At 32.1% G+C, this 17915-nt stretch overlaps 1 protein-coding gene across 47 annotated transcripts in view; it reads right to left on the reverse strand.

The window, feature by feature from the left end:
* The window catches only part of RIMS1 (regulating synaptic membrane exocytosis 1), a 567640-nt gene that overhangs the window by 176309 nt on the left and 373416 nt on the right, over positions 1–17915 (reverse strand). For 15 of the 47 annotated variants that reach the window (XR_005217800.1, XM_037842364.1, XM_037842314.1 and 12 more), the window contains 4 exons: positions 16442–16504; positions 14729–14806; positions 13755–13844; positions 5993–6076 (listed from right to left, as the gene is read on the reverse strand). The exons of 4 other annotated variants lie outside the window; for them this stretch is intronic. Coding sequence is in view for 42 of the 43 variants with exons in the window: in XM_037842364.1 (XP_037698292.1) it covers positions 5993–6076; positions 13755–13844; positions 14729–14806; positions 16442–16504 (315 nt within the window). In the remaining variant the exon portion in view is untranslated. Of the gene's footprint in view, positions 1–2558; positions 2593–5743; positions 5897–5992; positions 6077–13754; positions 13845–14298; positions 14413–14728; positions 14807–16441; positions 16505–17915 lie in introns of those variants that run through there. 28 more of the 47 variants (XM_037842356.1, XM_037842342.1, XM_037842341.1 and 25 more) reach the window with 8 other exon arrangements.

The raw sequence follows: 17915 nt of genomic DNA on the forward strand, positions 1-17915 counted from the left end.
AACTCTGACATAACTGAGACTATAGCATAATGGTTATAAGCATCGACTCTAGAGTCAGACTTTCTGGGTTTAATCTTAGTTAAATTTCTGACTAGCCAGGTGACTTTAGCCAAGTTACTTAACCTCTCTTTACCTCAGGTTATTGTTGGCAAAGTGGGAACAAAAACACTACCCACCTAACAAATCTGCTAATTTTAAGTATTTCAATATTACTTAGTGTTTATATTTGTATTATTTGTATTCTTCTAATATTATTTAGAACTAAGATTTGTTACTTAAAACTTACATAAAACTAGCAAGTGTGCTATAAAAGTATTATTAAAAATAACACATAGTTGTTTCATGGAGGCAAAGACCCTCTTACTCATCTAAAACATCATCACGCTCAGATTTAATGCACCATAGCTAGATGATAAAAATGTTTATGCAGACAGTCATACACCTGATTTTTTTTACCCTCTTGGTAAGGATACTTTTCTGTCTTCAAATGCCAATCAAACTTTCTGTCACTGAAGATTCTACTAAAGAGGTCTATAAAGGTTATGTCTTTAAAATTTTTCTAGTCACTTAAAGAAATCCTCAAATTCAACTAAAAATTGTAAACATTTAGTTTAATTGTAATAATTCAGTGTAAGGGAAGAATGGGGAATAGAAAATTTTAATGTCTTTCAACCTCAAATCCTAATGTATAGCCATAAATAAACTGTATATGTTTTTAAAAAAAACTGTTCCTTGGAATAAATAGAAGTTTGGGATGTGTAAAATAGGAAAGTTTAGCACCATCAATCAATTTTCATGCTCTACATTATTGACGCTACTGATCATGCAATCACAAAATGGACTGCAGTGAAATGAACTAACTTCTACCTTACACTATTTCTGAATTCTTTGTGGTCAGGAACTGCACCTGTTTGAGTCATCACTGTAATATAGATGCCTGGCACATAGTAGGTGCTCAGTAAGTATTTGTTGAATTAATAGTTAAGAAAGTAACAATATATTGAGTACTATCATGGAATTTTAGAATCTACAAATTACTATGAGCAAAAAACTAGGGCTATAATATCCAGTTTATATCAAGATTAACAAATTTAGAAGTACAACTTTGCATTGTTTTCTGGATTCCAGTAAATATAAAATGCTTTAAATAAGAAATGTCCTCTGGTTTACTTCCTCATGCATAACAAATTGCCAGTCTTATTATGGGCCCAATGTATGTTTTTTCATGATGCAACAAGACAGCATATTCAATTTTAGTGTCATAAGGGACATTAGATTTGACTAGTCCTGCTACACCTGTAAATTTACAAGTGAGGAAACTGAGTCCCAGAAAGTTTAAGGGACTTATGTAAACTAATATAGGCCTTAATTATGTGGTAAGGAAACACTGTCAGGTCCCTGTGCCCTAATATCCTCTCAACACTGCCATACTGCTTTGACTTTTATCTAAGCGATCAACTGACAGAAATGAACAACAGCGGTCATAATTTCAGTGTTTTCATCATGTCTTATTTACTTTTGATTTTAATATTTTTTTTGGTTCCACTAAAATTTTGTCATTGTTATTTCATTTTTCATAAGGAATGTTTCTTTGGTTTAAATCAGACTTGGTTTATACATGTAAGAATCATAAATCCTAAGTTATTTTCTTCACTTCACAATGTACTAGTTGTATGACTTTGGCATTATGCTTCCTAATTTGTAGGGCAAAAATGAAATTCTTTAAAAGCTATGAAGGTACAATATAAGGTATAGCAACAATTATTTTATTATTAAATTGAAGAAAAATCAGCAATCAGAAAATGAGTATTCTCTTAATTAAACCTAAAGCCTTTTTAAAGTTGCATTTTCAATTATTATTTCATTTCTTTTCATTAAGTGTAAAGATTTATAAAATGCACAAAGGTAAAGAGAGATAATTGCTAAAATATATTTCTATGCTACTTTCCTTTCTTATTCAATAACTAATCATTTTGAGCAATTTCCTGAAGACATTGATAAAGGTTTTCTGCACATATCACAATTCTATTAAAATGTCAAATTAACATATCAATGAAACAGTATGATCATTTAAGACCATTTTATAATAAAATGAAAATGTATCATGTTCTGTTTTAGGAAAAATGTAAGAAATCGACTACATTTCAATTTAATTAGATTAACACTGATTTCATAAAAATATATCTGTGTGTATGCTGGCTGACTACCTACATGGCTTATATTATTTTAATGTAGAATGCACATCTCTAACATCATATTTCCTTAAGAGTTTGGGAAGAGAAAAGTAAATTCGAATAGAATAAACGTAAATAAAATATTTATATGCTTTGAAGATGGATGCACGCAATTAGGATACATTTGTCCTTCTGTTCATTACTGATTATCTACATACATGACCACAGCTACTAAATAGAGTCAATAAGAGTTTTAGAACACGGATATGGTCCTTTCATTCTAATAGAGGGCATTTTTAGAAAGCATACATAATAAAGGATGTAACAAAGCACAAAGAAATAAGTATTATTTCTAAAGCGGTTCTATATTAAATCTGTACCTACATGGAAATTGCCATGAATTCCAGAAGTAAAAAGTGGGTGATTTGTTTATTCCAGAAATATCTTCAATGGAAAGAGAAGATTCCTTTACTATAAATCTTAAGAAACCTTGTGAAACCTTTGGTCAAAAATTCTTATTCACAAGTAGCTGCCACCAAAACAGGTATGCAAAACTATACATATATGGTTGTTCACAAAACAAATTACAACTACTTGAGCAGAATGACTCAGGAATTAATCTTAAGCACAGCAGAATGTTTTTGTTGTCCTAATAATTTAGGATCCCCAAACAGGGTTATTTTATCAAATACTTTCAGTATTCATTTAAGTCACACACCAATAAACCACATCCTTTAAAATATCATAAAGGTTGATACAAAAACATTCTTAATCAAAATGTTGAAGCTAATAACATCAAATTAATGAAGTGCTAAAATATATCTTGAAATGTATCAAATAAGAATACTGCATTTTCTTGAGAAAGCATTTACTGAAAATAGTTTACAGTTGAACTAGATACTACACAATACTAATTTACACTATCCTTTCATACTTCAAGATTGATTAAACTGAGCACTAAACTCAACCTCGATACTTCAATGACATATTAAAACAATTATTTTTCTAAATTATTGCTCACTAATCTTTTGGTCAATTTCAAGTTACAAGTAGATCTAATGTTAAGATTCATAAACAGAATTATTGTTACACACATGTTCAAAAAAGGTATTTTTGTACATTAAAATAACACCATTTACAAAAAGACATTTTGTTATTGGAATGACAATTTTAAAAAGGTTTAACATTTTAGTACTAAAACTGAAAGGAAATTTTCAGTAAAATTTTAAGTTAGAAATATTCCCTGCAGTTCCAAATTTATGTATTTTTCTTCATCATTGTTTTAAATAACCCACAACTTCTAGGAAGTATTCCTAGGTCTAAAAATAAATTCTATTCCATGTTCAATTCCAAATACATTTATGGTATCATTAGAGTTGGCCTCAAGAATGCTTACTATTGAAAATGAAATTAAATGTATGTCTGTGAGTGCATTTATGCCATGAGAAGTAAGAAGGCACCTAAATACTTTTCAACTTATTTGAATTTACTACAGAACTCTCTTAAGCAAGAATTTACTTTTAGTATGCTAACATTATTTTCAAATTAATCAAATGTGACCTTGATACAGGATACCCAAAGGCTGAATGTATAAGGTGTCACTGATTTTAGAATCTTCTCCTGGCTACCAGCGTCTTAAGGCAAAAGCCACCTAATTCCCAAATCCTTATGAATATTCACTATATCCAAATCTGATGCCATGTCTGCTTCATTTAGAAATTAGTAGAAACTTCTCAATGAGTAAATAAAGCTGTTGAGAGGTGAAATACAAGTATTCATCTTGCCAAGTGTTGGCATGGTACCTATAAATCTAAACATTAGATGCTTTAGTAATTTCTCTCTCATTTTCATGTGCACACATTATTCCCATACTTTAATAAAAGTTTTCTATTACCTACAGTAATAAATCATCATACAAAGTCACGTAAAATGTATTTCTTTTGGTTGAATATAGGACTTATTTACAAATAAGTCATAAAAAAATAAACTGTGTATTCTCAACTATGTATTAACATGATTTTCCTTTAATAATCTTACTGAGTACAATGACGAGTAGAATAAGAATCAAATAAATAAGACCTTGGGCAAGTTACTTTAGTCTCAGTATTCTCATTTACAAAATTATTAAACTCAGCTAGATAATCTAAAAATACAATTTCTGTTTCTAAATATCTACTCTAGGAAATAAAATAATATAATTAATTCATATACCAATGAATGAAGCTAATGACATCTCTGTATGTAAGAACTGAAACTATTACTTGGATTTCTATTTTGCTTAATCAATGCCCAGATAAACTTACATTTATATTCATTACAACACCATCATACTGAATTTCCCTATATTCAAACCATTATTATATAAGACAAAATCAAGTTCCTTGATGGTCAAGATTTTGTCTTCCTTAGTCACTAGTGTGATTCCAGCACTTAGAATAGTGCCCACAGTGGGGGCACAACAGATATTTGTTAAATTAATAAGTAGCAATATGGATGTAAATTTTTATTTAATTTATGCAATTATTTTATATTTTTATTTGAAAATACTTAAACTTGTAAGAATTTTTGGATTGGAGATTTTAGTAATTTTTCTAGTACTAGAAATTCTGTCCTAGAAATCAGATAATAGGAGAAGGAATTAATTTTGCATTCCAAATATATAAATACAAACCATGTTAAGAGGTAATATCTTAGAGATTAAAACATGATAAAATATTCCTGAATCCTTAATAAATATCAGATTTTGATCTTTCCCAACAAATGTAAAACATAATTTTTTTTTCTCATCAGCAATATTACATGTTTCTTTCAAATTGATATTTTGAGTGTTTACAGATATAGAAGATAAACTGTATCACTCTTAGCTAAGGCTACAATTACTCTGAATGCTATATACATGCACACTAAAACACAAACAAACATATATGCACACACATAAACCACATGCTTGAATGATGTGTTCTATGTCTGAGACCACTGCATTTACTCATTTACTTAAGAAATATTATCAATGTGCTGAATGAATTTCTGTTTACACTAGAAGAATAGCATCCAAAACACCCCCAAATCTTTTGTGACCAGGAGGGGAAATTTTAAAGATAAGGACTATATATATAACAAACACCATAAAACAGGAGAACTGGAGTAACTGCAATTGAGAAGGATAACAAAGCAATGAAAAATACATATCGTGGCACTTTTGGCATAACAACATGAAGTAGATTCAAAGCACTGATACCATTTTTAACAATCTAACTTGTGGACTGACCCTAACCCTTGACAATATTTTCTTTAAAAACACAATATTAATAAAATATATAAGAATCAGGTGTTCTACTTTAAACCAAGCATTTAAAAAATACACTTCAAAGCCTAAACTTCATTATTAACAAGTTCACACTGTAACAAAATAGGACAACCAAGATTAAATCACGAACCATTATAAGAAAGAATAGACTCTGTGATAGATTTTAATATAGTATAAAGCACCTGACAAGTTTCATTTTTTCACATGTAAACCAAAACAATATTAAAATAAGTTTCTAGAAATCCAAAATACTGAGACAAATGCTTATTAAATAAAAACTCTCCACTGAATCCCGACTTTGCTGCATTTAAAACTGCCATCTGCATTCAATCCTCATTTCAGTAAACATTCTGAGGTGCTTTATTAGAGTTGGACTCATTGATTGATGGAATCACATCATATCTTGTTCTTGCTCCTGAAAGGAAGCACGTTAACCAACAATTTCCCTCAGTAATCCTTCACTTGGTGGTCTCTAAAAGCCACTTTTCTGTGAGGAGGAGTTGACTAGTACCTGTCATTCTCCGGAGATGCATGCTGGATTTGAATCCTGGGGCTAGGAGGTCGTCTCCTATCTAGGGAGGGGGACCATCTACCCCTGTTTGCCCAACGAACAAGACAGGAAAAAACAGGACATTTAGTAACTCCTAAAATAAAAGTATATATGGAACAAGAGGACTGGAAAAGCACCTCAAAAAAAGCAAAGCATAGACTATTTGCTCCATAATTTAATCTTCCCTTTTACAAGCCTTAGAAAGATAAACTATATTATTGCAAGAAAACAAACCTGTAGCCCTAATTGTGAATAGAGACACAATTTATTTGGGAATATATTTGAAATCTAGTACGAATTTGTTCTTTCAAAATGTACTTGCGTGCATAGACATGAGTGTGTACACATATATATTCAGACATACATATACGTATGTATCTTTATGTTTAAAAAAGGCACATCCTTAAGGATTTGGCTTATGTTTAAATAAAAATAGATTCAATAAGCTACCAATGCTAATCTGGTACCAAGCCTTGAAATTAATAGGTAAAGTGCAAAGATGTGGTGTGTGAATTTAATACAAAGCAGGAACACAATTAAGAGGAAGAAATAAAAATACTCTTTACTGTGAAAACAATGACATGAAGAAATAATTCATGGGAATGCTATCAGTTAACTCTTAAAAAGTTTCCTTGGGGAAAACCACAAGGCTAATTATTGAAATTTAAAAACTGGAATTAAAAATCACATGAATACAATTGGACAATATAGATAAATTTAATGGTAAAATAGTACTACCTTTTAAAATTTCTGTTAATCTTTAATGGCAGAAGCCTCTCTGAATAGGTCAGTTATTTTTTAATTTCAACATTTACAAGTTGGAAATTTGTTCATTCATTTGTTAAACTATCTTAAGTGTCTGATTGTACATAACCACATATTACAAATATCCTGATGAAAAATGAAAAGAGAAATAAAGGACTGAACAGGCCATATTTTGAAATTTGTATGTTAGATATGAAAATTTTAGCAGAGTAATTTCTCTGGCTATTGGCTCTCTTTTTGCAACAAGGGATAACTGGATGCTCTTTAAGGATTCATCCAGCTATAAGATTTATAATTATCCAAAGGAGAATGGTCCTTACACCCCCATTTCCACCCCTAAAAGATCATTTTTCTTGTCATTATAACTTGGCTCACTAAATTTATTAGACAATTTGGACAAAAGCAGCAAAAGCCTGTCAAGATGTGATCAGGATCCTTGAGGTCAGCAGGTACTCAATTCTGAAAGCCCCTTGGAAACCTGTGCGTAATCAATCAGCCTTAGATAGAAAAAAAATTCAGCAAGATTCAAGTAAGGCTTTGAAGAAGCTGTGAAGCATATGAAAATACTCAGTAGCAGAATTTGAGCAGAAGATAAAACTCCGTAGCATGTACTCTTAAATGTGTTATATGGTAATAAAAAATTAAAAACACTTTGGGTTAGTTTTAAATGTATAAAATGGCTGCTCAATACAATCTGAAACATGTTTTGCCTTAAAATGTTTTATTTTTCCAATTTTGCCAGCTATTGTGCAAAACAAGAAGAAAAATATTCCTAAAGTAATTGAAAACAATTACAACCACATTGTTTTCTATATTACGTGATACTCATTTATGTTAAAACTCATGGTGTTATTTGAAAAAAAAAAAAACAGATTTAGTATACTTTTGTTTCTGTGAAGTAATAATATTGCCTTGACAGGATTATGAGTAACCTTGCTTCCTGAGGTAAAATTCCAGTCCTTGTGTTTACTTAAACATAAACAAAAGTAAAGAAAAGATAAAAGAAAAATGCCATAATTATGAAACATGCAGTTAAAGCTATGAAGAAGAGAGGTGTACACTTAGAAACAAGCAATTGTGAATACAAGATAATTTTAGAAAACAAATATTATAGCATAAAACATATGTATCTGTACACTCAAAGTCCTTCTGAATATGCTGATAGGTAGTATGAGTATAAGAAATTATTTTCATTTTTCCCTCAGATATAGGGTATGATGAGAACAGAACCAATTAGTACTCACTTTTTTGGGCTGAAGAATAGACGTTACATGTTTAATATCATATATTTGTGAATTTTAAGTATACTAGTATATTTTACATATATTTGCAATTTATGTTTTTCTCCTATCATACAGAAGAAAAGGATCAAAATTAGAATCTTTGTCCCCACATTATTGAGAAATAACAAAGCTTCAACTTCCATTTTTACATTATTAGGCTAACATGGCAGGGTAAGTTGTTAGTCACAAAGCTGAGCTAAACCAGCCCGTTCTTGATTTCTCTTTTCAAACTGGCCTGCCTGTAAGCTACATTAGTTAGTTTCATTCTTACTACTTTAATATCAGGTATTCTATATTCAGTAACTCAAGAACATCTACATCTTGGGAGCCCCCCTTTTAACTCTGCTCAGGAAGGGAATAAGGTCACTCTGGCGGATACATGATCTTATCAATAGATTTTGAGCTCCCTGTGGAAGAGAACTATATATATATATTTTTTCTTGACAGTTGCTGCTACTGCACATAGCACCGAAAAAATTATCAATAAATGTTTGTGAGTACTTAAGTATATAATAAGCAGATAAGATTCTAGGCTTTGTGGTAATCTAGGTAAGAAGCAATGAGAACCTTAACTAAGGAATTAACAGTGGTTAAGAGATAGGGCATACTGGTGAGATATAAAGGAATTAAAACTGACAGGCCTTTGTAAGCAATTAAATGATTCCTATGTTGTGGCTTTTTTTCCCCCCTAACATTCATATAATTTAAAGCAAATGTGTGTGTGTGTGTTTAAATGTGTAACTAACACACACACTTGCACATCTACATATCTTTCAGTGGTGCATATCTCCTGGCAGAACAAGGTTAAGCAGGTTAATTACTTAAAATAGACATTATATGGAAATGCAAATCATTCAACACATTAATAACAGCAATCTAAAATATGTGTGAAGTTATTATAACATTAGAAGAAAACCTGAACAAATGAGAAGTTAACTGATTGTATACAGTAGGCATTTTGTTACCTATTCCCAATATTCATTTTAGTCCTTTTCCCCCCAATATATTTTAAACTGAATTCCACTTACTTTTAAACTAACACATATACTTATACTTTGAAACAAGACACAATATTTATTTCAATTCAATTTACAGTTTTGGAGTTTTAGGTAGGAACCTCCTTTCCCTTTGGTCTCATATTTAGGGGTATATTCGTTCAAGTAATGCTCCTGGCCTCTCTCCACCCTTTTCCCCTTCCCATCCCAAGATGTAGGAAGGGCTTTATGACAGGGGAGTTTGTATTAAAGAATTACGCACAGGTGACTTAGCATTTTCAGGATTCCTCTTTTCTAGTCAAGCTGCAAGCTGCTTGCGAAGAGCAAACACTCCAATCTGGCCTCAGCCATGACACAAGAGGCCTAACCCTGTAAGGGAAGCCTCTTGTAATTCAGTCAATCTGGGTGATCCTGTGGTGAGTTATTAGCAAGTGTACAGACCTAGGGACACAGCTTCAAAATCTGCTCATTGTATTTATGGTTATATTTAGATATTCTATCTTTCTGGTTCCCAAATATAGCTCACAATTAGATCCAAATTTGAGAGGAGAAAATAGAAGTTGTTATTTGTAAGCTCCCAAATCCCAAAATAGAGCATTTACTAAGTAAAAAAGAGAAAGGAAAATAATACTGTCACTAAAGACGGCCAAGACAAATAAGATTTGTTCCCTGCCCTCTAGGAGGCTACGACATAGTGGAAGAGATAAACACAATACTAAGCAAAATACAATGTGTTTTAATAGAATATACAACATTATGTGGACCCAGAAAAGAAAGTACATAATTCTGACTGGGTAAAAGAAAGGGAAAGTGGAGGGGGGGTAAGAGAGGTTTTACAAAAGATATTGGCCTGCATTTTGAATAATGAGTAGAATTTTTAAGCAGCAGATAACAAAGGGAGAACATACTTCAATTTTAATGGAAGAGACCAAAAGTAATAAAGAATATTACTAGAGCTAATGAGAAAAGTAATGGGGGCAGAAGTGACATTGGAACTGGAGAAGAAAGGTTAGAATCAATGTGAGGGATCTATTTTGAAGGAACTGATAGGATCCATTTACTCACTGAATGTGGGGAACAGGAGGAGAAAATTTCCAGATTATGTGGATTATGTGGCTGGCTGGAGGAGTAGGCCTTTTGCTGTAAAGGAATGGGGATGGAGATAATGAATTTTGTTTAGATATTTTGATGTACTCAGTGTCTAACACCATTTAGAAATTTGAGTCCGGTGCTCAGATCTGGTCAATTACAGCAGCAAGCTCTCTTCATGGGTTTTAGAGTGGAAGCCTTTGATAGAAATATAATTTAAGGAAAGTATGGGTCAAGCAAAAGAGGAAAACTGAGGATGAAGGTTGGGAAATACATATCTACATGGGATAGGGGAAAGAGAGAAGCCTGCAAAGGAGACTAAGTCAAAACAGAGGCACAAGAAAATCTGTCAAGGATACTTAAGGGAGGAGAGGTATAAGTGACATAGTGGTAACATAATATGTTTGAAGATGTTGCTGAACAATCAGGGAGCCAAATGTAACCCATAAAATTGTTAGTATAATGGTAGAGCAGTTGGAAGAGGCAGAAGGCAGGTTACAAAAAATAAGGAGTTACTGGAGGGTAAAAATTGGAGGCAGAAATATAGACTACCCTTTCATAAGCCTTCATAAAACTGTAAGTGCTATGAAAAGTCAAGGAAGAAGAAAAAACATGTAAGACAAGTAACTATTCTTAAGTGGCTCTAAAATCAATGCCTCTGAACTGTCAAGCAATACTTTGCTTTAAAACCTGGAAAGGGAAGGTTTAATGGCATGCATGCAACTTCCTCCTTCTCTGGCACAGAGGAAGGGGAATGAATAACACAAGACAGAACCTGATAAAGACAGAGGGGGAATACAATTACCTTGGCCAGACCTCCATGTAAACATGCAATGGTATTTGCTAGTGAAACAATAAAGGAAAAGTCCTTATCTAAAAAATGTTTTTTAATAGGATATAACCAGTTTTTCTAGATCACTCATGGTAAACAAACTTGAAATTTCTTAGGGCAAGACTGGATTGGAGACTGGGGTAGTCTGTAAGCATTATTTTCTATTTGGGGAATCAACAGAATATTAAATGGAGGAGCTCCAAAAACAGCTTTCTTTTAAAACAGTTATCCATATGCATTCTTCAAACCTCATTTGTTAACCTGAGTCAAACCATCCTTACAAGGGAGAAAAGGTGAATCTGATGGTTTCAGGCTTTTTCAGAAAAAGAATGCTTCACCTGCATCTGTTGCTTCCTTTATCTTTTGAATCATCAGCAACGTTTAGTGTTGTGTATTGAGCTTCTTGTGAATTTCACCCTTCGTATTAACACAAACTTTGTTTTAACAGTGTGGATATTTCAGGAAAGGGCTTTACTTGGCAAAACGGCATATAAATGCCAATTGAAATGGGTTTGAACTAGCACATTGTTTAATCTTCCTAGTTCACAAGGATGTGGAAATATGTTACTATCTTAAGAATGTGAAACCATGTTGTTTAAAAATTTCACTTTTTATCTACTATGTCTATATCAACCAGAGAAATTAAGTGACCTAGAAAAGTTTCCAAGCTTCCTCCCCCTACGTCACCTCTAATGTTAATGTTATGCCCTGCTTCAAAGCTGCTTTTTGGTGTGTGCATACAAGGGTACTGATGCTTCCTATCCTCCAAACCAACAAACATCTACAACTTGTTTAATTTACTCGATGAAAACTTATCTCACTTTATCTTCTCTTCTGGCAACAAAATGACCCCAATAAATTGAGGATCATTAACAGTACCAATCACAACTCCTCTGATTAAATGAAAAATTTCCTTTTATTCAAAATACAGAGTGAATATAGGTTTCAATTGTATTTCTCTTCTTCTATGAAAGGTTAAGTACCCGCAGTCTTCATGCTGACCTGTATGATAACTGTGGCCAATTTATTCATCTATAAGATCACCTGTTTTAAGGTTATAATCTGAGAAATTAAATTCACTAATGCACAGATTTGTGATCTTCCTAATTTCAGTGTTACAAAGAAACATATGGTAGCTAGACTTCATCACAGAAAGAGACGTGCTGTCCAAGACGACAGTCACAGGCCACATGGGGCTATTGAGCACTTGAATGTGGCTAGTTCGAAGTGGGATGACTGTTAAGTACAAAATATACACTAAATTCAAAGCATTAGTATGACAAAGACAATACAAAATGTCTTATCTATAATTTTATATTGATTACAGGTCAAAGGGTTGATATTCTGGATACTTGGGTCAAATAAATTATTAAATTGATTTCACCATTTTTAATACGGCCACAAGAAAATATAAAATTATCATGTGGCTCACATGATATTTCTATTAGTACCAATATAGATGATATTAAAAATGTTATAGTGGGCTATAGCAAGAAGCGTCTATTGACTTCAGCAAGTCTGTCTTGGTTTTATTATTAACCAAAAATGTAAAAAGATCTTGCCTGCCACTTTTTAGGTAATATATAAGCAAATTGTGATTTTTGAAGAGTTTGTACTCATTTCATCTAACTTTTCTATTACAAATGTAAAGGAATACAAAATATAAATTATATTTCATCTTTTTCTATTAGAAATTTTACAGATACAAAATTTTAAAAATATATTTTAGTGGAGCATTACCTAGACACTAAAAGTAGGTTTGTATACCTGTACCTATTATTCAATTCCAGAAATAAAACGCTTCATAAATAAATGAATAGAGCCAGAATAGACATATTGCTAAAGAAAAGCTTTAAATAGCCTCTGGAAAGAGAAGATGTGGGTTATGTTAGCATAGCTAAATATTTTTCTTTAGGATTTGTAAAAAGCTAGTTTGCAAATTACCTCCTTACAACTTCTAATGAAAAACAGATACGAATTATAACCAAGACTACCAATTATACTTAAGTTTACTTGGAATAGAAAGTTTCATCATAATGGAAACATTAGCTGCTCAACAATTAGGTGAGCATGTAACACACAATCACTGATTGCCTCTGAAGTAATACAAGAATTATTCATTAATCAACCAATTCAAAGTTAAGCAAAATAATGTTATGGGCATTTATGTTTTAAAGCATCAGAAAATCTATAATGAACATACCATTTTTTGTTGCCAAAATACAGTTTAATGCAAAAACATGATCTCTATCAGAGACTGTGCTTGTTTTAAAATGTACATAAATGTACAAGGGAATTATTTGGTCTAAATATAATTCTTGTTCTGAGTTTATGGAAGATTGCTATTAAACTTACAAATACTATTTATCTGTGGAATGAATAGGAAAATGATCCTCCCCTTCAGGTAACTCACTGGAATTTGTAACTTTATCAGCATATTGAAGGCTCCCTGAGTAGTCTGTAACTAAAAATACTGAAGCGCAACAAAAGGGGAAAAGCAGCAGCCAGAAGCAATTACAAATTACATCACACCATTTGCAACAACATACATAGAAATATGTATATGTGTATTCTTGGGCTTATGCACATAAGCATATCTCTACACAGACACTTATAGTAAGGGTGGGGGGAGGATGTAGAGAGCAAAGTGAACATGAATGAATAAACCTGTGAAAGACTCACATGGAACAAAACAAAGTGATTGAAAAAAAATTCACTTGTACAAATGATAAGAAATTAAGAAAGTCTTTATTTTATACCTTTCTCGTTCTGGTGAATGCAAACTAGTATCTGGTCTCAAGCAGTTAGTACTAGCACTCCTAGCCCTGTCAAGGGAGGGCTGCAGTTCACTAGTGCCAGTGCATTGCATCCAGTGGTAGAAGAGAAAGACAAAGAAAACAAAGAAAGGAAGACCATGTTAGAGAGTAAAGCATAAAATAATGTCCCCTTTACATAAAATGTAGAATCACTGTGATTCAGTTCATAAGGGTGTGAGAGGTGATAGAATGATAGTGCAAATTTTGTTTAGAAAATGAAACTAAACAAAGATTATGCTTGAATTGCTTTGCATAATATCTTGAAAAGGGTCTCAGACTGAAAAATGAGACTAAATCACACCTACTTATGAAAAAAATTGGGTACAGGAAACACTGAAACAAAACGCCTAAAACTTTACTACCAAGAACAAATGCCACACCAAAACAAAATGAAGGACATTAGAGAAGTAATTTTGCAACTTTTAACTATTTTGGTTCACAACACTAGACAAGGGAAGTGGAAAATATCACTTCCACATATTCTTACCTAACCAATACTTCATCAGTAAATCTCAATAGTCTTGAGTTAAAGCATTCATGATGAAGAGAAATGTCCTGTCTAGTCACTGATTTGGTTTGAGTATGTGCAGGCAGAATTGAGCTTCACAAATTAAAAGTATTCAGAAATAAAATAAAATTAATTCTTATAATTAAAATGGACAAGTAACCAATAAATGACAAAGACAACTAGAATTCTTATGCATGAATAACTATGTTTTAGTTAAAGAAATATTCTTGGGTTAATTAAGTTTTAAAACTAAAACTACTTTTAGATATCATTGATTTAATGTTTCTCTGTATAATTGCAAGGGGAAATGTTAATGTATTATTAGAATACATATTTGCTATTTTTAGTAGGCAAGGGATCAGGGATTAGGAATTAGTTTATAACTAGGACTCACTGTTAGGGCTCTTACCTGTAAATATTCCAGTGAGAACCGTTCTCTAATAAAGGCATCTTGGGTGGTAATATTTTAGAGTGCCTAACAAGATGTCTGGAGCATGGCAACACAAACACGTAGGAAACAGAAAAATATATATGAAGCAAATTTTACTAGTATTTGAAGATATCAGGAAGCCTGCAAAGCTACAAACATAGATGGTTCTTTTGTTTCAGCTCAAAAGAACCACAATAATTATTTGAAAACAGGATTAGAATTATAAAAATAAGAAATCATAGACATCTGACTTCACAAGATACAGACTCAATGTTAATTTAATTACCTCAATTACAAAAATATCTGCTAATCAAATTCTATGAATTATATAGTCAAATTTTCTATTTATTTCCTGATTTAATATTATAACTCCTACATAAGTTAACAACTCATAAACGTGCTACTCAAATAATTTATGTAATGTGAAAACTGAAATATTACTAGGAGAGTAAACATTCTAACAATATTCAAAGAGTTGACCATGATGAAGTTGGTCATGGTGTTAAAAAAGAGCAGAAGGTCAAAAAGGGACTTCAAAAGAACAAGTAAATATGGGCCGTTTGGCATTATAAAAATTTTAAGTTGACTTTTGCAATATTTATGACTTTATATTTTCTTCCCAGTTAGCAAAAGGAACTAATACTTCTTCATTTTTTTCCTGAAGTACTTAAAGCAAACAAGGCAGTAATTATCAATAGGATAATTTTATACCTGGAAAAAGTTAAAACAATTTTTACAAGCCTAATATGTTTGCATTATTGAGCAGAACATGCTCCATACAGACACAATGAATCTTGCATTTGTCCTTGCACTGCAGGCCTTCCAGTTATAGCTCTTTCTTTCCATTTCCTATTTAGTTCTTATAGGAAAAATTTTTGAAGGTGGTTTTTTTTTTTTCACTAACTTACTAACTCCTTACCTTCTAATCACTCCAACTTGCTAATAAATATATATAGACTGTCTTCTATGAATAAGCTGTAAGAGGTTTTATTTTGGATATGAACTTCAAGATGTACTGAGACAAAAAAAGCATCAGGTCCAGTTTAGAGGCAGATATTATATCCCTTGTTTCTTCATCTTGAAAGTGGTATCCATTGTTACATGCCTTTTAGGGAAAGTTTGTACTGCAGCATTTCTGAACTAGAGGTGGCAGGGACTTGACAAGTTCACATTTCAAACATTCTTACTCTTTATCAAGAGGAAGCTGAAGTTCAGCCTTTAAAAGTGAACTTGTAAAGATTTTATTGGGAAAAAACAGATATAAACAATAGATTCCAAAAGGAAATAAAAAAGCTAAAACAGAACAAATTCACAACCATGAAAACAATTACATTGCCATGCACAGAAGATCAGACCTTTTGTGACTAGACAGGTGTGTGTGGCGGGCAGGGGTGGTCAAAGAGAGTATCTAGAATTTTAATTGCAGAAATTGGACCATTCCATAGAGGCTCATCTGCCTATGGATTATGAATAAACAGATACTAAAAGAAGAATAAACAGATCTGCCTTTGCTCAGAATTGAAATATACTTGGAACTTTTTTCATGACCTCCATATAAAACAAAACAAATTTTGAATACTTGGGAAATTTATTTTAACTATTTGTAAAAGTCCTTCTAAGGAGAAGATGGAAGAATAGTAGAATGGAAAGAGTCATCACACACAGTTATGGACACCAAATCCCTGTATTTACCTGGTAGTATGTAGGCATTCTGCACTTCGTCCTCGTTTTGCTCTGGGCAGCATAAGAAGCTCACTGCACAGACAGGATGGGTGGTGAGTGAAACAGATATAAATTATGAGGCATTAAATGATATGGATTATGCCAATGGTATGCCAATGAAAACATAAAAAGGAAAGAAACCGAATTGCCTGCACTAACATATGTGCTTGAGAGGTTAAACACTAACAAAAAACAGTATTTTAAAAACTTAAACAATAAAGTGCAAATACTATGCTTGAAATCCTAGCTGTTGCTCTTGTACTATTGTATTTCAAAATGATTTTATATAATACCAAAACAAAACAAAAATAAACCTTCTCCAAATAAGACAGAGAAATCTACTTCTAATACTAGACATTTGGATTATTTTATTGACTGTTAAAAGGCCTATAAACCTGGTCTTTCTGATACTCATGGGAACCTAGAAGCTTTTATTTCTTTTTAGCAAATTATAGAATGAATTTCTTTGCTTTTATACTCACTGAAATTGCAGTATCATTTTTTTCTTTTAATCAAGAAAGAATTTTACACTTGATTAGGATCATTTTATCTTTAAATTAATGCCTTTTCTACACCAAAATTAGTTTCAATTTTTTAAGTACCCTGTTCAAGAAGTCCTTGATTTTCTCTCTTCACCTAAATTCATAGTGGCTCAAATAATTGTTGACAAGGTACCTCAACTGTCGCTCAATTTGACTCAAGCTGTCCAGTTTGGAATCCTATTCCTCAGAGCAGTTCTCTATCCCTATACCCACTTTCTATTCCACCTTCTTGAATGTCACGACACCACTTCTCACAGCAGGGCGACAATTAGGGAGGTAAGAATCTACTTGGGTTTTCTGTCCTTGACTACAGTGCAAAAAACAATCATTTGGTAGCTTTATCACTGAAAGTTTTTCTACTTCATAAAGCCAGAAAAAAATATTTGACAAGGTAGGGATCATAAAACCTATAATTGTGTTCTGAGCTTGTGTTCAGGCATACTGTACAGGTATGTGATTACTCTAAGATATCCTGTGGACATGAGTCATAATGTAGGTTTGTAATAATTGTGTCTATTAAGTATTTGTTCATAAATACACACAGAACTAAAATTAAATACATATCCCATATAAGAAATACTCCGTCTCAGTATTTTATACATTATAGACCTTTTATGGAAAAAGGTATATAACAAAAACATTATTACCAACTTCTTACAGAAAATCTACAATATTAACTGTCTCTCAAATGACTCATATTCAAAAACTATCTGGATAATTGTATAAATAGCATCCCCAACACTGTAACTGAGAAAAGATAAAATATTTGAAAATTGCTGAGGTAGGCTCCCCCTTCTACAATTTGTCAGAATCATTGTTGGTGAAAAACTGTATATTTAAAACTGGCTAAACATAAATTGTGATTTTTAAAAAAGCATATATATTACGACAATCTATTGTTA

The sequence above is a fragment of the Choloepus didactylus genome, chromosome 7, assembly GCF_015220235.1.
Source record: "Choloepus didactylus isolate mChoDid1 chromosome 7, mChoDid1.pri, whole genome shotgun sequence".
NCBI classification, from domain to species: Eukaryota; Metazoa; Chordata; class Mammalia; order Pilosa; family Megalonychidae; genus Choloepus; species Choloepus didactylus.